Source organism: Amphiura filiformis, chromosome 4 (assembly GCF_039555335.1).
Source record: "Amphiura filiformis chromosome 4, Afil_fr2py, whole genome shotgun sequence".
Taxonomy (NCBI): Eukaryota; Metazoa; Echinodermata; class Ophiuroidea; order Amphilepidida; family Amphiuridae; genus Amphiura; species Amphiura filiformis.
The window spans coordinates 22,669,989-22,688,619 of NC_092631.1; the positions used below are offsets into that span (position 1 = coordinate 22,669,989).

Here is an 18,631-nt window from a genome sequence, read left to right on the forward strand (position 1 = left end):
AAACTAAATGAGTAGCAATTTTACTAGCAAACTATTGAAATTAGCGGTTGTTGCACCGCAAAGCTGGATCCATCTATACCGACATTTTAAGACTTTTAGGAGTAGAACCCCCTCTTTTCAATTAATTTTATATTCTTTACCCTTTTTACTTTTGACACTCTCGGGGATCATTATACCTTTTTTCAGTTTTTGAGATGTTTAATTTGAAAAATACCAAACTTGGTGCAATTAACTATATGAGTAGCACCCCTGCTCTTTTTAGCCCGGCTTTTGAATGTAATTTTTCTTTCATTTGATGCTACCCAAAGGTTTTGTTTTCGAAATATTTAATGTAAAAAAGACCCAAATTATGAATACTGACCTGGGTCTTTTAAGGAGTGCCACCACGGACAGGGAAATTGTAGCCTACACTCTTCATTTCCATTTTACACTATATACCCAGGGTTACCATTCGAGATATTAATTTGAAACAGAACCATATGAATATTGACCCAGGTCTTATGAGGAGTATCACCCCCGACGGAGAATTTTCAGTAAGGGACTGTTCAATATAGACACCGGGGAAAATAGAAAATTTAAGGGGGGAATCGGAAAACTTTTGGAGTCTTGAGGGGGAATCATGATTTTTTTAAACAAAATTTTAATGTATATAGGCCTAAACCATGGGAGGAATGTGAAGTTTTAAATGAAGAAAATTGGGAAAACAAGTTTTGGGAATCTGAAAATTGTAAGTGGATGCGCGACTGGGGAACGCGAACGAGAAGTGAAGTTAATTGTTTTTCAATTACCCATTCCCCCCCCGGCGTAAATATTGAACGGTACTTAAAGGGGCACTTCGTGATCCACAGCCTCATCCCCACTTTTCTCAAAAAAGTTGAGATTTTTATATCACTGGAAACCTCTGGCTACATAATGTTTATGTACAAAATATTTCTTGCAGATTAATTCGTTTAGCAAAGATATCGTGAAATTTGAATTTCGTTCTGGTGCACCAGAACGAAATTACAACGTATTGTCTATGGAGCAGCGTAATACACATAATCATGCATAACTCGCAAACGCAATATCGGAATCAACTGAAATTTTGGGAATATGCTTTTTTCGTCGATATCTACTGAAAAATGTCATAAAAAGAGGATGCTAGGATCACGAAATACTCCTTTAATAAAGTGACCTGTCGCGTGTCGTGAATTTGAGAAAACTGTTCAAATATTTCATTTTTGTAGCTCACCACAAAGCATTAATCCTAAAATTTAAATTCAACGTGGAGATTAACTAGTAATCTAAAATGAGGATTAGCAGATTGATGAACCTTTCGTCAAGAAAACACACCATGGCGATATGGAGATTAAGATTACTGATCTAAATGAGGATTAATAACACAGTGATGAACCTTTAATCCGGAAACGTTCGCTGTGATCGCCACCTTTAATTTCCGTCATCATGTAGGCCTTGGTCCATGGATTTGGGGAAACCAAAAGAGCCTTTCATATGAATTGAAGATCACTCATCATATTGCTCACTTTGAACTCATCTCTTTCATTAAAATTCAGATCCATCAACACAAACCAGTGACCTGCTTGACATTCAATTTCCGGTAATTTTCTTGGTAACTAATGTTTCAACCATTTTTGTTTCAGATCTGCTCGAAAAAAAGCACGGGAAAACACGTATTTTGCTGTTGATCAAAAGCTGCCAAAAAAGTAATATTATTGTCATCATTCATTGTCACCATGGCAACGGATTGTGTACAGATGAAGGAACATGGAGGAAGACTAGAAGTGCCTTCATCTTCTGCTAATAATTCCTCTTCGGAAGCAGCACTCGTCACAGAGAAACAAGAACATCATGAACACGGAGCTGGTGAGAATACAAGGTACAGACTACAGATTGCTTGTTTATACTTCGAGGGGTCAGTGACACAAAGACGTAACTCCATTTTTGCAAAAATGAGATTTTGATATCAAAATTGTCAGAATGAGCACTTTCCAGTAAGTATTAAAACTTCATTTAGCACCCAATTAAAATCAATGGCCAGTGAAACAGATAATTAATTATACAGCAGTCAATGTGGACCATTATTCTTCAAACTCATTTTTCTCAGAATGGCCAAAATGGAGTTACGTCTTTGTGTCACTTTAAAAACCCTTCAATATATATTTAAATATACCCATCCCTAAAGGGACTCTCTTTCTCGTCTATCTGCACAAGTTATCCAGCTCTCCTTCTCTCCATCATTCTCTCCTCGTCCCTCTTTTCTATTTCTCTCACTCTACCCCTACCCCTCTCTCCCGTGTCGTCTCCGTATGTGTGATTTTATAAATTGATACTAACACAGGGGAGTTGTTTGTTCAGCATAATAGTTGGTCAAAGTAAGAAAATTAGCAAATTAATGTAATTAAAATGTCATTTAACAGAGAAAATGTCAAATAATAGTCAATAGTTAAATGTTTTGCCATTTTCAATTTTGGATAGGAGCGGGAAGCAGGAATCTCAGAACAATTGTGAAGGGCCTAATCACCATCTTCTTGTTGCTCACAACTCAACAATCAGCTTTTATGTGCAAGAGTTCCCCGAAGAGTTCACGATTTGACATACTTAAAGCGCCATCGCAAGATGTTTTTGTGCATTTCTGTATGAACTTTAGACGTTTAGAAATGTTATACTAAAAAATTTATAATAGGCCTAATAATACACGATGTCTTCAAAACCTGTTAGAACAAGGAAATATGTTAATAAACGTATAGTCATATACTCTAAAAACAGTGAACACATTTAAATCATCGTTTTATCATAAATGATATGATAAGTTACGATTTGAATTACATTTTCCTAGTAATATGCATGACTATCACCATGAACAAATTCAAATTGAGATGATAGATAAGATGGACCGAGGTTTCTCAAACACTTAACAACTAAAATAAGAAGCTGATTATTTCATCTATCATTTAGTTTTATCCACTTCAGTGAATATAAGAATTTTACGAATCTCATTTTCGAATCTTTCCACGGATTCAAATATCGGTTGGTTCGGGCAATAAAATTAAAGTTTCCGACGATACAGTTCTTTCAGGGACATCCTGTACTACACCACGATTAAGGGCTGGGGTATGAACGTTTGGACAGTATTTATTGTGGGACATTAGAGCACATCAGACATATCGAATTGCATTCTGAATACGAAGAATGTCATTCTGATATCAAATAATTTTGAATTTTGAAATTCGCAATTTAATACACATTTTATGGCAAATCATTAAAATTGATATTTTTGATATTTAACAGTACTTGAAGTAAACTTTATAAATCTGATGATTTATACTTAAAGTGTATGTAGGTGGGTTGAAAAGCCGACGATCAATTGAAAATTTTGACCTTTCGTATTGAAGATATGGATTTTTTTCCCAAAACACCAAAAAAATTAGGTCTTTTTGGGAAAAAATCCATATCTTCAATATGAAAGGTCAAAATTTTCAATTGACTGTCGGCTTTTCCTCCCTGCTACATACACTTTAAGAATATATCATTAGATTTATATAATTTACTTCGAGGACTGTTATATATCAAAAATTCGAAAAATATCAAATTTTTATAATTTGTCATAAAATTTGTATTATATTGTGATTTTCAAAAAATGAAAATTATTTGATATCAGAAAGACATGCTTCGTATTCAGAATACAATTCGATAGGTCTGAGGTGCTCTCATGTGCCACAAAAAATACTATCGAAACGCAATAAACGCTCATTTTAGATCCCTTAAGGGTTAGAGTTTGTATTAAAACATTTAAAATGTACGGATTAGATTGAGGGCTATACCTGGTGGGTGTAGGATTAAGGATCATGCCTATAGGATTAGGACACGGAATTTAGGACCCGCAGGATTTACAGCCTTTAATCATGCAAAAGTCTTAAATAATTGAAGATCTATGCTTTTATACAATGGTATTTTGTGGTTCTTTGTTATAGAAGTGTCATGATCGTGATTAGACATGTTAGAAAAGAATATCTTAGAATAAATTGAAAATACATTTTAAGGGCGTACTATACACCCCTGCCCAATTTTGTGCCTATTTTTGCATTTTTCTCAAAAATGATAGCGCATTGATGACAAGTAAGATATGTATATTATAGGGGCCGGGCAAGGACTACAACTACTGCACTGAATATTTTATTTCAGCACAGACAACAATTGTGGAGTTAAGTCGAAAATGAGTGAAAACCACTATTTGATCAATAAATTGAGTTGCTGAATTTTCAGTGCAGTTGTACTAGTCCTTGCCCCTATAATATACATATTTTACTTGTCACCAATGCGCTATGAAATTTGAGAAACATGCAAAAATATGCGCAAAATTGGACAGGGGTGTAGTACCCCCTTAAAGGAGTAGCCTCAACATCATGATGATGATGATTTCGAGCTTCATGCAATGGTTCGGTATTCAATTCGAGGACATTTTGAGCAATAACACTGTTCTTGTTTTGTTGGATGTCTTTCTGTTTGAAAATAAAACCCAAAACTTATTGTTCTCCTTCATTTTGGAAGCAAGACATTTGCCACTTTCCCAACAGCAGGTTATCGGAAGGTCTTTATATTTACATCATCACCCGAATGAATAACAACACAATTATTGCATACTGCAACCTGACATAGTGACAAATGTTGAGAAGTGATGAAATCTTGCAAGCTCGGCTTTGCTTCAGTTTCCCATGGTCTATAATTGGCAGAATTGAGTTATTGTCAACACATAGTGCTCCTCGAGCACTAAATTGTATAGCAGTTCTGTCCTCGCTTTGGATCACTGCAGAGGTACCGTGTTCGAGCCCTGGCCGTTCCCGACGACTTTATGTGCATTTGGTTTCCAGTCCATAAGCTTCCATACTCACTCCCCGCCTGTTTGGTTTTCTCCGGGGGATTCGGTTTCCGCCTGCTTCTAAGGGAGTGTTCAGAAATACTTTGGTGGGGGGGGCTGGTAAAAGGGAGGGGGGGCCAAAAAGTTTTGGACCTTAAAATAGGGGGACCAAAAAGTTTTAGGTGGTAGGAAAGGGGGCCAAAAAGTTTTCTGCTTTAAAACCCGAATTTTCGCGCTTCGCGCGCATTGAGAACCTCTATATATCACTTTTAACATGGACAAGTTGGGGTTTTCCGTGCTTTTGTTTGAAAAAATGATGGCACTAAGTGTACGTACACATATCTATTAATTAATATAACATTAAAGATGATCAACAACATGCAACATCGGGGTTGGTCTAAGAAAGAATGGCACTTTTATCATAGAATTTTATATCTCTACACTTTCAGTAGGCTACAAACATGATATATCTACCAATCTGATAAAAATACAACTAAATCAAGAAAATAAATTGGATTTCTTTGCACGTAAACTGCACACTTCAGTTTGCTATTTCTCATTGCGAAATTATTTTGTACACATAGGCCCATGGGTAGATACCATTAAGGGCAGAGTGGGCACAGGCCCAGTTGCCACGGTCTTAGGGGGCCAAAACTGATACCTGTGTTAGCTGTGAACATTTGCGTGACTAAATTAATCTCATTTGACCATTTTAGCTTTTTGCATAAATTGGTTCCAATTTAAACAATATTTGACCATTCAAGCTTCAATATATGGCCAATTTTGTGCGCGGATCCAAATTATGCTGCTATGCCTATGAACCTCCAAATAAATCCTCTATTTCACTTACCGTATCCCTGTAAAATCAGATATTAAACATGGATAATGTTTGTTATACGATAATGGGGGGGGGGGTCAAAAAAGTTTTATCTGTCAAAAGAGGGGGGGCAAAAAGTTTTGCGGTCCATCAAGGGGGGGTCAAAAAAGTTTTCGAGCAAAAAATTTGAGGAAGACCAGCCCCCCCTACCAAAGTATTAATGAACACTCCCTAAAATTACGACTTTCTTCCGTGATTGTAAAGTTTCGGACCAATTTCCGTATATTTAATATGATTGAAGGTACGTACAATCACATGTACCGGCAGTGTAGATAGTGGAACTAAAAGCGCCAAGAAAACCAAATAAAACAAAAGTGCGGAGGAGGGGAGGTTGAAAAAAGTTTTATCATATCTGGATCACTAACATGCTCCTATCCGAGCAACCATAAACCTACCCCTACACTTTTAAAACGATCCACTCATTTTGAATAGAAACATGTCAAATTTGACCAGGGAAAACTACTCTACGGAAAACTATTCAGATGGGGACATAACAGATTTCTTTTCAAAATGACTCGGATATTCTCATCAAAATGACAAGAAACTCATCAAATTTGATAAGATTGCATTAAAAACATTTGAGTACCATTAGACTTCAAGGGAGGTTAGGAAGTTGGGGTCGGGAAAAAAACTTTCGCCGCCAAAGGCGGGAAGTTGTTTATTTAATTTCATGCATTTATGCACAGAAATTTAGGTGGGGATTTTTTTTTTAGCGTTGGTGGGAAAAGTTTTTTTTGCTTATGTAGGCCTAGTGGGGGAAGTTTTTTTTCAAAACTTCCTAACCCACATGCACCTTGAAGAGCTTTGAAGTCTAATGGTGCGTCCCAAAAAGATGGAAATATTTCAGTCGACCAAGTTAAGAGAGTAGTGTCACCAGGGGCAAAATTTCCGGCTAAAATTGTTATGGGGGAAATATTTACTTTGATAAATTGCTCTGGGTTGACCTATAAATTGACCAAAACGTTAATGGTTAAAAGTGTTTTTAAAATAATGGTGTTACAGGTGTTCTCTGTGTAGCCAAATCCATACGTCATGCATACATAAACATGCCTATGCTACACGGCAGCAAAATTGGTTCCTTTAAAGTGACGTGGTTCGATTTTGCATGTTCTGTTTTCTATCTTAGATTGAGGTCTATACCATTAAAACAATAATTATACGTTTTCAAATTTTGAGTTGCATTGCTGCAGCGGTTTGATATGAAAAAAAACCGTGTATAAATATGCCCCATAGGATAGTACATAGGTCTATACTTCCGGAGTGGTAACCATAAATCACTACGTGTTTGTTACGCCATTTAAGGGTGCTGCAATAATTATGTGTACCCCCGGGGTGGTAAATTCTCAAAATGGTCTGGCCGTGCCAAAAAATCTTTGCCCCTCCTTTTGACGTGCCAAAAAACATTTGCCCCCCCCCTTTTGATGTGCCAAAAAATCCCCCCCCCCCCTTACACATGCAAGATTTTGGGGAACCCAAATGTAAGACCTTAAATTGTCTATAATTAATGCTAAATTTTGCATATTTGAACGTGTTCCTAACGTTTTCCTACACCTTTTTAGGGCGTAATATAGAAACGGTGCCCAAAATATATGTGCCAAAAATCGCTTGCCCCCTTTTGTCCTGCCAAAAATCGATTGACTCCCCCTTTTGACCTGCCAAGAAATGCTTGCCCCCCCTTTGGCCTGCCAAAATATCTTTGCAACCCCCTATAATTCACCACCCCGGGGTACACATAATTATTGCACCACCCCTAAACGAAACATATCTCTGTCTATGGCGTTAAATTTCACTGGGGAAATGAGACAAATGTGAGCTTTCTTCTGATACCAAAATCCCAGTTTTGAAGAATAAAAATGGGGGATGCGGCTGTCGACGGGTCACGGACCTTTAAATTTCAATCCACTGTCATACTTTTAGTTGCAAAATCAAATTTTCTGTTTATAAACAGTGTGCTGAGCTGATAATTTAATCAAAATATTAATTTTGATTCAATAATAAATAAGACGCTGGCATGGTGCGGGGCATGCCGAGTCACAAGTGGAAAATGTAAAATGAGAATTCTTTCAAAACGATGAGAATTGGACAAAAGTATGAAAATTTAAAATTGTCTCATTTATATAAAATTTTCTCATCCAAATGAATGAGAAATATTAATTACCGTGTCAGCAACCTGTCACAATTGGTTAATTTTCTCATTTAAAACAATGTGACAGGTGGTTGACACGTTAATTGGTCTTTCTCATTCATTTGAATGAGAACGTTTTATATAAATGAGAAAATTTTTAATTCTCATACTTTTGTCCAATTCTCATCGTTTTGAAAGAATTCTCATTGCAAATTTCTACTAGTGTGTATAGTGCTGTAGTGTGTAGACGCATAAATCAGCTGTATCTGTGACATTTGGCCCCTGAAGATGTTGAACTATTCAGCTCGCGATTTTTTGAACAAACAAACAAAAAAAAAAAAAAACACTGTTAAATGTCAAAAAATGTCAATGTAATAATTTTGCCATAAAATTGGTATTTTGTATATCGCGAATTTCAAAATATCAAAATTATTGGATATCAGAAGGACATTCCTCGTTAGTGTGTCTGATGTACTCTCATGTAACCATGGTTACAGAAAATTACTAAGCAAAGGTGGGTGACCGAACCCTTAAATTCTTGATTCACTCAATTTTGATAAAACCAAAGTTATCTTGAAGTCGTTGGTAACAATGAAATACATATTATCTATAATATCAAATTATGTTCCTATTAACCTTTTCACATGAACACGTTACTAAAGGTGAGGTCGAGTCCTGTCTGAGAGTCTGTGTTCCTTGAAATAATACATGTAGTGGGAATTAGCAGGGGCGTAAATCCGTTTTTGAAAGTGGGGGGGGACACACCGAAAGTGGGGAAATCAATAAATACATTAAAAAATGGCCGCAAAGCGGCCATCGCGTCGCGCATGCGTGATGCAGGGGGTGTCTGCCCCCTCAGAAGTAAGAAACTTTTGCAAAATGAATACCTAATTGAAGCGATTTGGTGGCCCATTTTGGCACTATTAGTGTGTAAAATTTTAGTTTAAAAAAGCCCAAAATTTGTGAAATGACAGTCCACAAAGCCTTTCGTAGAAAAGTTTTCCCTATTATTGTAGGCCTATACATGTACATGTAAATTACATAAATTGGCAATGTGGAAAGCAGAAGTGAAAATGGCTACTTGTTTACCCACCACGCAGGGGGGGTCTGAGGGGGATGTGCTCCCTGAGAAGTAAGAAACTTTTTCAAAATGAATACTTAATTGAAGCGATTTGGTGGCCCATTTTGGCACTAATAGTGTGGAAAATTTTAGTTTAAAAAAGCCACAATGTTGTGAAATGACGGTCCATGAAGCCTTTCGTGGAAAAGTTTTCCCTATTATTGTAGGCCTATAAATTTGCAAATGTGGAAAGCAGAGCCGAAAATGGCTATACTTGTTTACCCACTATGCAGGGGGGTGTCAGGGGGATGTTCCACCTTGAGAAGTTGGACAATTTTGCAAAATGAAGGTCCAATTGAAGCCATTTAGTGCATCATATTTACACTATTTAAATCATTGCTTAAACAAAAAAAGGGTCCGAACTCAATTAGCAAAATGTTAAATGTTACACAGGTCCACTGATATGTTAGGCCTATAAGACCCGCCCCTGAATTATCACACGCTTATGGGCCCACCCACCTTCACACAATGCCTAAAATAACCACAGGCCTATACCGGTACCGACTGTGCGGTGATGGGCATACTCAATTACATGCAATTTAACCTTTCTCTTCTTTTTTCTCCCTTTTCTCTTCTCCTTTTCTCCCTTTTTCTTCTCTCTTTTCCTTTTTTTTAGGGGTGGGGACCAAAAAGTGGGGGGGACATTTGATATTGTGTCCCCCCCACTTTAAAAAGTGAGGGGGACGTGTCCCCCTGTCCCCCACCCAATTTACGCCCTTGGGAATTAGTATAGTGATAGTGTAATGCAGGATGTATTAAAATAGTTGTTCTCCAACGGGTTTCAATTTTTGTGAATTTGTTTAATCATGTTGCCGATTTTTTTGGCAATTTTGTATGAATATCACACATTTGCTAAGAACACCAAGGTTTTTGATAATGAGAAAAGCACTGTTAAGAAATTAAGCGTTTTATCATGTTTAATTAAGGAAAGCCTTCTTTTCTATTACGATTTTATTATAAAACGTGCTTGATCTGTTCATGGCGTATCCCCATGCCACGATAGTGCCTATATCAGGTACTGTACTGTAATTTGGTACAGAATTGCCTATTTTAAGGGCAACGATATTTGAATTTTTCCCCCATGGCATTTTATTTGAGGTCTGTAAAAAGTTATTTTGTTGTTGTTTTTACAATCATTACAAATTTATCGTGAGTTTATTATAATTTGCCACGAGGTTAATGTGTTAATTAAAACAATAGAACTAATTGGATTACGTAATCAATTAAATTTAACATTGTATTTTGGTTCATTGGCACACATTTGTAAATAATTAATCTTGAAACAATTTTTAGGCATGAAAACTTAATTTTTACCTTTCATTTTGGTCTAAATTAATTCAAAACAATAGCTGCCATGCATGATGCACTTGAAGTTGTAGGTATTTCCGTACCTGATAGCTCCTGATTTGGTATAGGCCTATTACCTGATCAGATACTTTGCCCAGAGCAATGATGTGATTTGACATGCGTGGAAGCAGGCTGTTTTTAAGGGTAGACGAGGTATTGTTGGTCGAAGCAACCTAAAAATGCAAAAGTTCATTCTGTAAATCATATACTTTGCAAACTTGCTTAATTTATTGTTGTTAATGAGTTATGTAGGCCTACGTGTTACAAAAGTGTTGTTGTTTCAGCCCTCTTTAGGGACGCACCATTAGATTCTCAGGGGGGGCATGGGAGTTTGGGTCAGGCAGAATTTTTTTTTTTTCGCCGCCGAAGGCGGCGAATTTTTTTTTTTTTCGCCTCCAAGAGCACCAAATTTTTTTTTTTAGCCGCCTTCGGCGGCGAAGTTATTTTTTTTCAATTTTAATGTACATTTTTATACAAAGTTGGGTGGGGGAAATTTTTTTTTTACTCATCAGTGAGGCAAAATTTTTTTTTTTCGTCTCACTAGTGGGCAAAGTTTTTTTTTTTCTCACTAGTGGGCAAAGTTTTTTTTCAAAAACTCCCATGCCCCCCCTGGAAATCTAATGGTGCGCCCCTTAACGTAACTCAAGAACCGTAGCACCTATAAAAGTATAATGTGATATTTTAATTCTTCTACACGCTCGCTATGAAATGAGCAATGCAGTTTTTGCCAAAGCTCACTACCATTCGTAAGATGATGTGAACTACCAAATCACAACAGTTTAAAATAATTAATAACCTCAATCAAATGATCAAGAATCAATAATTTTGTCTATAGTATTTAATATATTTGAATATATTGTTCGAACAAATTAAGACAAAATTATGACCACAAAGTGTCGAAATTACCATTTTGATCGCACAAAAAGAGTGAGTGAAATTGGCAGTATCATCTTACTTCATTCAAAGTACAATGTACTAATACCTTTATAATTGGTATCATCTCCATTCCAAAGGACAGCAATTATATATTTTCAATATTTTCTTGCAAATGACTTATATATGTGTAAAGAACAATCATTTTGATACAGCCTGTATATCAGGAAGTCAATCAGTCATATAGGCCTAGCATTAATATCATGGAATTTCAAAAGATGAATGTATATACGATTAATTTGATTTTATAAATAGAAAACTTTTATAAAAGTAATAATCAAATTATTTTGAAAAGTACAGCGGTTTTCGGTTTCGCAGCTTCTGGCATACGGTTGTGGGTACAAGATGGAAAGGGTTGGATTTTGCTGGATCACTGATTCAGAAGAGTACACCTTGTGCAGTGGTTTATAGGTAAAGACCACAGGATGATTGGAAGGATTTGTTTATACTTTTCAATGGCTTTTGGTTTATTATGTTACTTGTTTCTGTTCAGAACCTTGTGTGGTCGTAGGTGTATATTATATATATGTAGATTTGGGTGTGTGTTAATTGAGAGTATAATGTAAAATGGCAAGTTTTCCGTGTCACGGAAAAACGGACAAATCCACGGAATTTAAGAAAAAAAACCACGGAAAACACGGAAATTCGCGGAAAACGTGTTTTTCCTTGAGAAAAATAAAAATGAAGAAAAAATAATGAGAATGTGAGGTAAAAAATAATGAAAATGAAGTCTGTCTTCAAAGATACCAACCTTAAAACAACTATAGAGTAGACATACGCTTATTCGGAATTCGGTGTTTTAAATCACGGAAAACTTGCCACTCTAGTATAATGATATAATAGAAAATGTTTTAGATTTGCTGCCAGTAAAATATGTGTTATTTGTATTTGTTGTATACTGGTAAACATGTAATGTTATAGCAAGACAAAGGGTACCCAACGTTGTACTAACTATGAACTAACATAGCGTTTGTCACATTGGAAAAACGAACGCAAAATTGCCGAACTATAAGTGCTTTTACTGAGTGATTGACCGATGGTTGGCTCTGGACCTGTACCCAGGCGCGTAGCCAGCATCCGGGGGAGGCGTCATTTCTTGCTCAATAATCTGCATTGTTTAGTTCAGGGATTTGTTCTTTCTTCTCCTCGAGGTATAGGCTATTGTCATGATTGTCGCTGCGGCAAAATTTTGTCATGGCGAACTCGCTACGGCGGCAAAATTTGTCAAGTGTGCAAAAATGTTCAATAATAATACCATTATATATCCTTTCCTTCACGATATAGGTACTGTTGTTGCTGCTGTTGGCGACCAGGTTTCCTACAATGTTTTGCTTCCATCCGATGGTTTCTAGTCTTCGTCTGTTTTTTGGTGACGTCAACTGCTCTTATGATTGCAATATTCCAGGTACATGCATACATATAATATTTAATCATTAAAAAAAAAACTTTACAGGTGAAACCAATATCAGTTTATACCCCATTCAAAGTCGAATACTTTTTGTAAAGTCGAAATGCCCAATCGACCCAGATTTTAAGGTTTGGTGGTTTCCATGAAATTAAACCCCGTTTTTTGGTGGATGATTCAATTTTGATTAATTGTTTTGTTTTAATAAAAAAAAATCCAGATATGTTTGCAAAAAATATACAGATTTGTCAAGCATTCGGTGATGGTTAGGGGCATTATAATAATTAAAATATAAATATATATGTTTAAAAAAAAAGCCTGACCAACCCTACTTGGCAAGTTCGGATGGTCCGCGTGTAGGACAGGTTTTTAATATTTTTTGCTGCCTTAGGCCTATGTGCAATTTGTTTATGTGTTTTGTTTGTTTGTTTATTTGTTTGTTTTAGGGTAATCTTACTACAACAGAAACTCGTTACCAACTCAGTGCATCCCAACTCGGATTGGCCGCCTCAATGTTTACAGTGGGGACGGTTATTTCCACCATATTTGTCACCCATTTTGGCGGGAGACCTGAAAGTCATCGTCCACGATGGATTGGAATTGGTGCTGTAACCATGGCAACAGGATGTTTCATTCTATGTCTTCCGCAATTTATGTTTGGACCTTACGAATACACTGAAAGTATATCAAACTCATCTTCAGCAATATCATCATCTCCAGAGGGTTTATGTGAACTGGATAATAGTGTGGATACAATGTCATCTAGTTTGACCTGTGATGATGAGAAACATCAATTAGTGTATGAGAGTTACGTGGCGTATATTATGATAGTCATCGGGCAACTGGTGATCGGTTTTGGGTACGGTCCCTTGATGCCATTGGCATTGGCATTTATTGATGATAATATTGATACGTCTACTACAGGGCTTTATTCTGGTAAGTTTATGTATGTCTGTTTGTCTGACTGTCTGTCTGCCTGTCTGCCCTTTTTGTTCTTCTGTTCTTTTCTTTTCTCTGTTCTTCTGACCTCTCTTCTCGTCTCTCCTCTCCTCTCCTCCCTTCTCCTCTCATCTCCTCCTTTCTTTCTTTCTTTCTTCTTCTCTTCTCTTCTCCTCTCCTCTCTCTCCTCTCCTCTCTCTCCTCCTCCTCCTCTCCTCTCCTCTCCTCCCTCCTCCTCCCTCCCTCCCTCTCCTCCCTCTCCTCTCCTCTCCTCCCTCCCTCTCCTCTCCTCCCTCTCCTCTCCTCTCCTCTCCTCCTCCTCTCCTCTCCTCTCCTCTCCTCCTCTCTCTCCTCTCCTCTCCTCTCCTCTCTCTCCTCCTCTCCTCTCCTCTCCTCTCCTCCCCTCTCTCCTCTCCTCTCCTCTCATCTCATCTCATCTCATCTCATCTCATCTCATCTCATCTGAAATGATTTAAGGAAGCCAATAATCGTATATATTTCCATAGGTCTTGCAGCTCTTGTGTTAAGGCCAAATATCAAAACATATGTTTTGGACGTTTCCCCCTAGTCCCGACAAAAATCATGCATATGGAGCAGAAATGATACCCCCTTATATACCCATACCATTCATTTTGCGTGTCAGCTTTATTTCCCTAAATGTTTAAGTGCAAACGCTATATTATGGTCATGCTCCCCTCCGATCCACCTTAAACCACGATATTATCGAACAGCCTTGCACGATTATTAATATTCCTCCGGTGGCCGACTAAGTAAATATAAAGCAATAAACTTTGAAGTCACAATAATAATATCAAAAGTCACAATATGACAGTACTTCATATCTTCCCACCGATTCAGTTCCAAAGATAAACACTTCATCAGACTATCGTTTTCCAATTCTTGTTTTCCCTGATGTGAAAGCGGCATGAACACACAGTGTTAACAAGATACATGGGAAGGTCGACAACCCATGATAGCCTCCACTTTAACCCAATGCTGCCCACAAATATCAAGTTTGAAACAAAAGATTGTCTAATTTACCAGGAATTGGTTGCATGTAATATCATCACAAATGGATCAAATGTTTCGCTTCTATTGGAAACTAAATACTTGGATTATGACATGCGACTCCGAGGCTCATTAAAGTGACAGTGCCGAAAAATGACCATACCGTCTCGATTTCCTTGTTGTCGGTCATGACATAATTACGGGTGTTCAAAGAAACCGGCTATAACGTTGGCTCGAAGTACACTGGGAGGGTGAGAAGGGGGAGGGTGAGTGGCTGAAATCAGTCGCGTAAACAGCTTTCTTCGTGGGGGGGGGGGGTGTTGGGGGAAAAGACGAAAACAATTCCCGCTTGTATCATTGGGACACTGTTTTTGCCCATGATCGGGTGAATTTTGGTGGAAAACAGGTTCCTTACCCCTTTCTTTACCTCCGCCTTCCCGGGTTTCTCTTTCATTTTTTGTCATGGGAGGCAATCTGCTCCCTGGCTACGCTACTGGCTGAAGGTTAGATTTTGCATGATTTTCAGAAAACCCGGGTGGGGTGTTGAATCCATCATGGGCACAATACTGATTACAACATTACTCGTTGACTGCCGATAAACGTCCCAATAAATCGGACTTAGTCACCGGTCAGTTCTCATGATAGATATCCATGGCTAACGATGGTTAACTATGAAAACATGTTAAAGGACATCAAGAAAATTTTCTAAGTTATTTATTTTGAGCTCTTTCGAGTATCGACGAGTAATGGATATATTCTGTAGATTTAGGTTTTGTCTGTGACTGCTAATGTGAGGCCGTCGTAGGTCGTACGGGGCTCAAACTCGGTGGGTGGGTGTAGCTCTGTCCTGGCAAGAAGAAGTTTATGTTCGTTAAGTCATCCGACCCCGGGGCCCCCTTCCAAGGGGTCATTTGAGGTCAAATGACTAAAAACTGTCACATGGGCATGAAACTAGGTCGTACGGGACTCAAACTCGGTGGGTGGGTGACGTTCTGTCCTGGCAAGAAGATGTTTATGTTCGTTAAGTCATCCGACCCCGGGGCCCCTCCCAGGGGTCATTTGAGGTCAAATGACTACAAACTGTCATATGGGCATGAAACTAGGTCGTACGGGACTCAAACTCGGTGGGTGGGTGTAGTTCTGTCCTAGCAAGAAGATGTTTATGTTCGTTAAGTCGTCCGACCCCGGGGCTCCCTCCCAGGGGTCATTTGAGGTCAACTGACTAAAAACTATCATATGGGCATGAAACTAGGTCCTAGGGGGCTCAAACTCGGTGGGTGGGTGTAGTTCTGTCCTGGCAAGAAGATGTCTATGTTCGTTAAGTCATCCGACCACGGGGTCCCCTCCCAGGGGTCATCTAAGGTCAAATTACTAAAAGTGTCGTATGGGCATGAAACTTGGTAGGTACAGTCAACATTTAAAGCAGCATTTTTTGAAGGTCATTTTGGGGTCATCCAAGGTCACCACGGGTCATCTGAGGTCAAATTAGTAAAAGCTCATATATGGGCATGAAACTTGGTAGGTACAGTCAACATTTAGAGTTATAAGTTTAGGTCATTTTGGGGTCATCCAATGTCACCCTGGGGTCATCTGAGGTCAAATTATATAGTAAAAATTGTCATATGGGCATATCACCATCAGCCTGGTAATCGCGCCCAGCCGAGAACCGCCAAATATGGGTAACCGCCTAGTCTATTTTAAAACTGATGCATCAATGACTATGTTCATCATTCTCATATGAGCGTGTTTTTAGTGAATATACCAAATTTTGAGTATACCGTATACGATAATCCTTGTATATGTACCGATACCCTTGCTGGTTATAGTGAGACACAGTTACCGCACAAATTATATACCAACTAACATTATCGTACATTTGCAATGACCCCGAGGTCACACGGGGAATGTGTAAATATTGTGGCGCGAGCTATAAAGAGCCCATTCAACAATATGATCATGGCGGTGAACATGCAGCCAGGGGGATGACACTCTATTCACGTGGTTTCTTTTCCAACGCTAAAAGATTACGAATTTTGGTGGTTTGTAAATGAAAAGTGTCCGCACTATCGATTGATTACGTAACTGTTATGAATAATTTATTAGTTTTTCAATGCAATCGCCTCGACCCATTAATACATATTATCTGTATTTATCAAAGTACTTGGAATAGCAATCTGGTGAGTTCACAGAACTACGCCGAAATACTGATGGAGTTTTAATGGCGCTAATCCTCTCCATACACAGATGAACAAATACAATAGGAGAAGGTCAACACATATGACCTCCTATATGACATGTTATATGAGATGTACAACAACCTGAATATCATAAAGATCAGTGTTCGTTTGTGCATATGAACTGCATATTTACAATGCTAAATATTACTCGTTATATATTATGTCAAATATTGGTATTATGACAGCACGGTATATACATTGTATATAAAACGACTAATAGATCCTACTATCATGGCGTCAGGTCATTGGTTCATCATATCTTAAAATTCATTCATATTTGAGACAAATTTCTGTGCCCATTTTATAGGCGTACAGGTGGATCCGTTTTTTTTGTCATTTTCATTTCTTTTTGATGAAAGAATTAAGGTTTTCCACTGCACGGAGGCCACTATGTGATACTAATTTATGCTATTTGTAAATGAATGCGGATTCCCGGTTGTTGTTTTTCCACAGTGTGACAACTGTCCACCCATCCAGACAACATCATCACATAATAAAACGTCTGTATTTTTACGATGAGTAAATATTAAACTGAACTTTGCCTTGGAACATTGTGTAAGACGGTGTAAGATTTTGTGGGCGCCCTCAACATTATTATCCTCTTTGTATCCGTAAATGACATGGCATAAACTGTGTGAATTCTATGAAGACTAGGGGCCTACTTTATATACATGGGGTCATATCCATGGACACAAGTAACGATAATTGACAACACGATACGCGACTGTATTTAGGGAGGCTAACCACTAATAATTAATAATGCCGGGTAGGGCCTACTCCTGGGCGACTCGTGTGGGCAAGGACGCTTAGGACAGTGACCAAATGAGTCTCAAATTTCACCGGGGAGGGGCACTCAAGTATGATAATGTAGGCCTATACGCATGTGTGGCCAACTTTTTAAACACCCCCCTAAAACGAGTTTTACCCTACCAGCAAATTTAGGATCAATACTATAGGCCTAAGCTAACTTAATACACTAAAGGAAGTTTTGGATGAGAAAACGGACATTTTGATGAGAAACGGCCAAAATGGTGAAAATTTAAATTTTCTCATTCTTTTGGATGATAAACTTCCTGGTGTGTGTGTCAATCATTATTGTCTTATTAAAATCCGGGACTTTGGTTGACCTGTGCTAGACTCCAGCACATGTTAATGACGCAAAGACAGTTGTGGTAACACCATGGTCGCAGACCTGAAAAAAAGCTCAAAAACAGATAGTAATGAAACCAGTTTTTATTTTCCTTGCTCTAGCGAGTTCACAGAGAAGGTGTTTCTAGTACAATGCAGCGTCGGACTCTAGCTGAGAGCGTAGCCTGAGTCCAAACGGACTCCAAGAAGGGCTCTCCATACACAAATGAACAAACACAAAGGAAAGTAGTCTCCTCCGTGACCAGCTTGATTTCGATGGAGCGAAACCAAATTGGCTGCAGAGGAGACGGGTAATTTTGCCATGCAAATGAGGTGAGTGCCCTCTCAAGAATAACTACTCTCTGATGCACACCACTCCACGCCATACATAAATTCTGCCAGTCACATTTCCCCAATATGAAATTTTTTAAAGTAAAATTTTTATTTTTATTTTACTTCATTAAAGTTTGGCGGAGGCGGGGTTCGAACTCACGGCGGCGGACTGCTTTGGATACACTATGAACCCAGCGCCTTAGACCACTCGGCCACTTGTCTTCTTGTAATTCATTTGAAACTTATTTGAACATATAATCGCAACTTCAACATAGGCCTACCACGTGACAAGCAAAGGCAGAAAACGTACCATATTTTGGAATT

General features: G+C 38.1%; 1 protein-coding gene across 1 annotated transcript in view; it reads left to right on the top strand.

The window, feature by feature from the left end:
* Positions 1-1,716: 1,716 nt before the first annotated feature.
* The window catches only part of LOC140150705 (solute carrier organic anion transporter family member 5A1-like), a 43,062-nt gene continuing 26,147 nt past the window's right edge, over positions 1,717-18,631 (top strand). Inside the window, exons 1-3 of the mRNA XM_072172791.1 lie at positions 1,717-1,876; positions 12,542-12,662; positions 13,109-13,598. Coding sequence (XP_072028892.1) covers positions 1,734-1,876; positions 12,542-12,662; positions 13,109-13,598 — 754 coding nt within the window. The 5' untranslated portion in view covers positions 1,717-1,733. The remainder of the gene's footprint in view (positions 1,877-12,541; positions 12,663-13,108; positions 13,599-18,631) is intronic.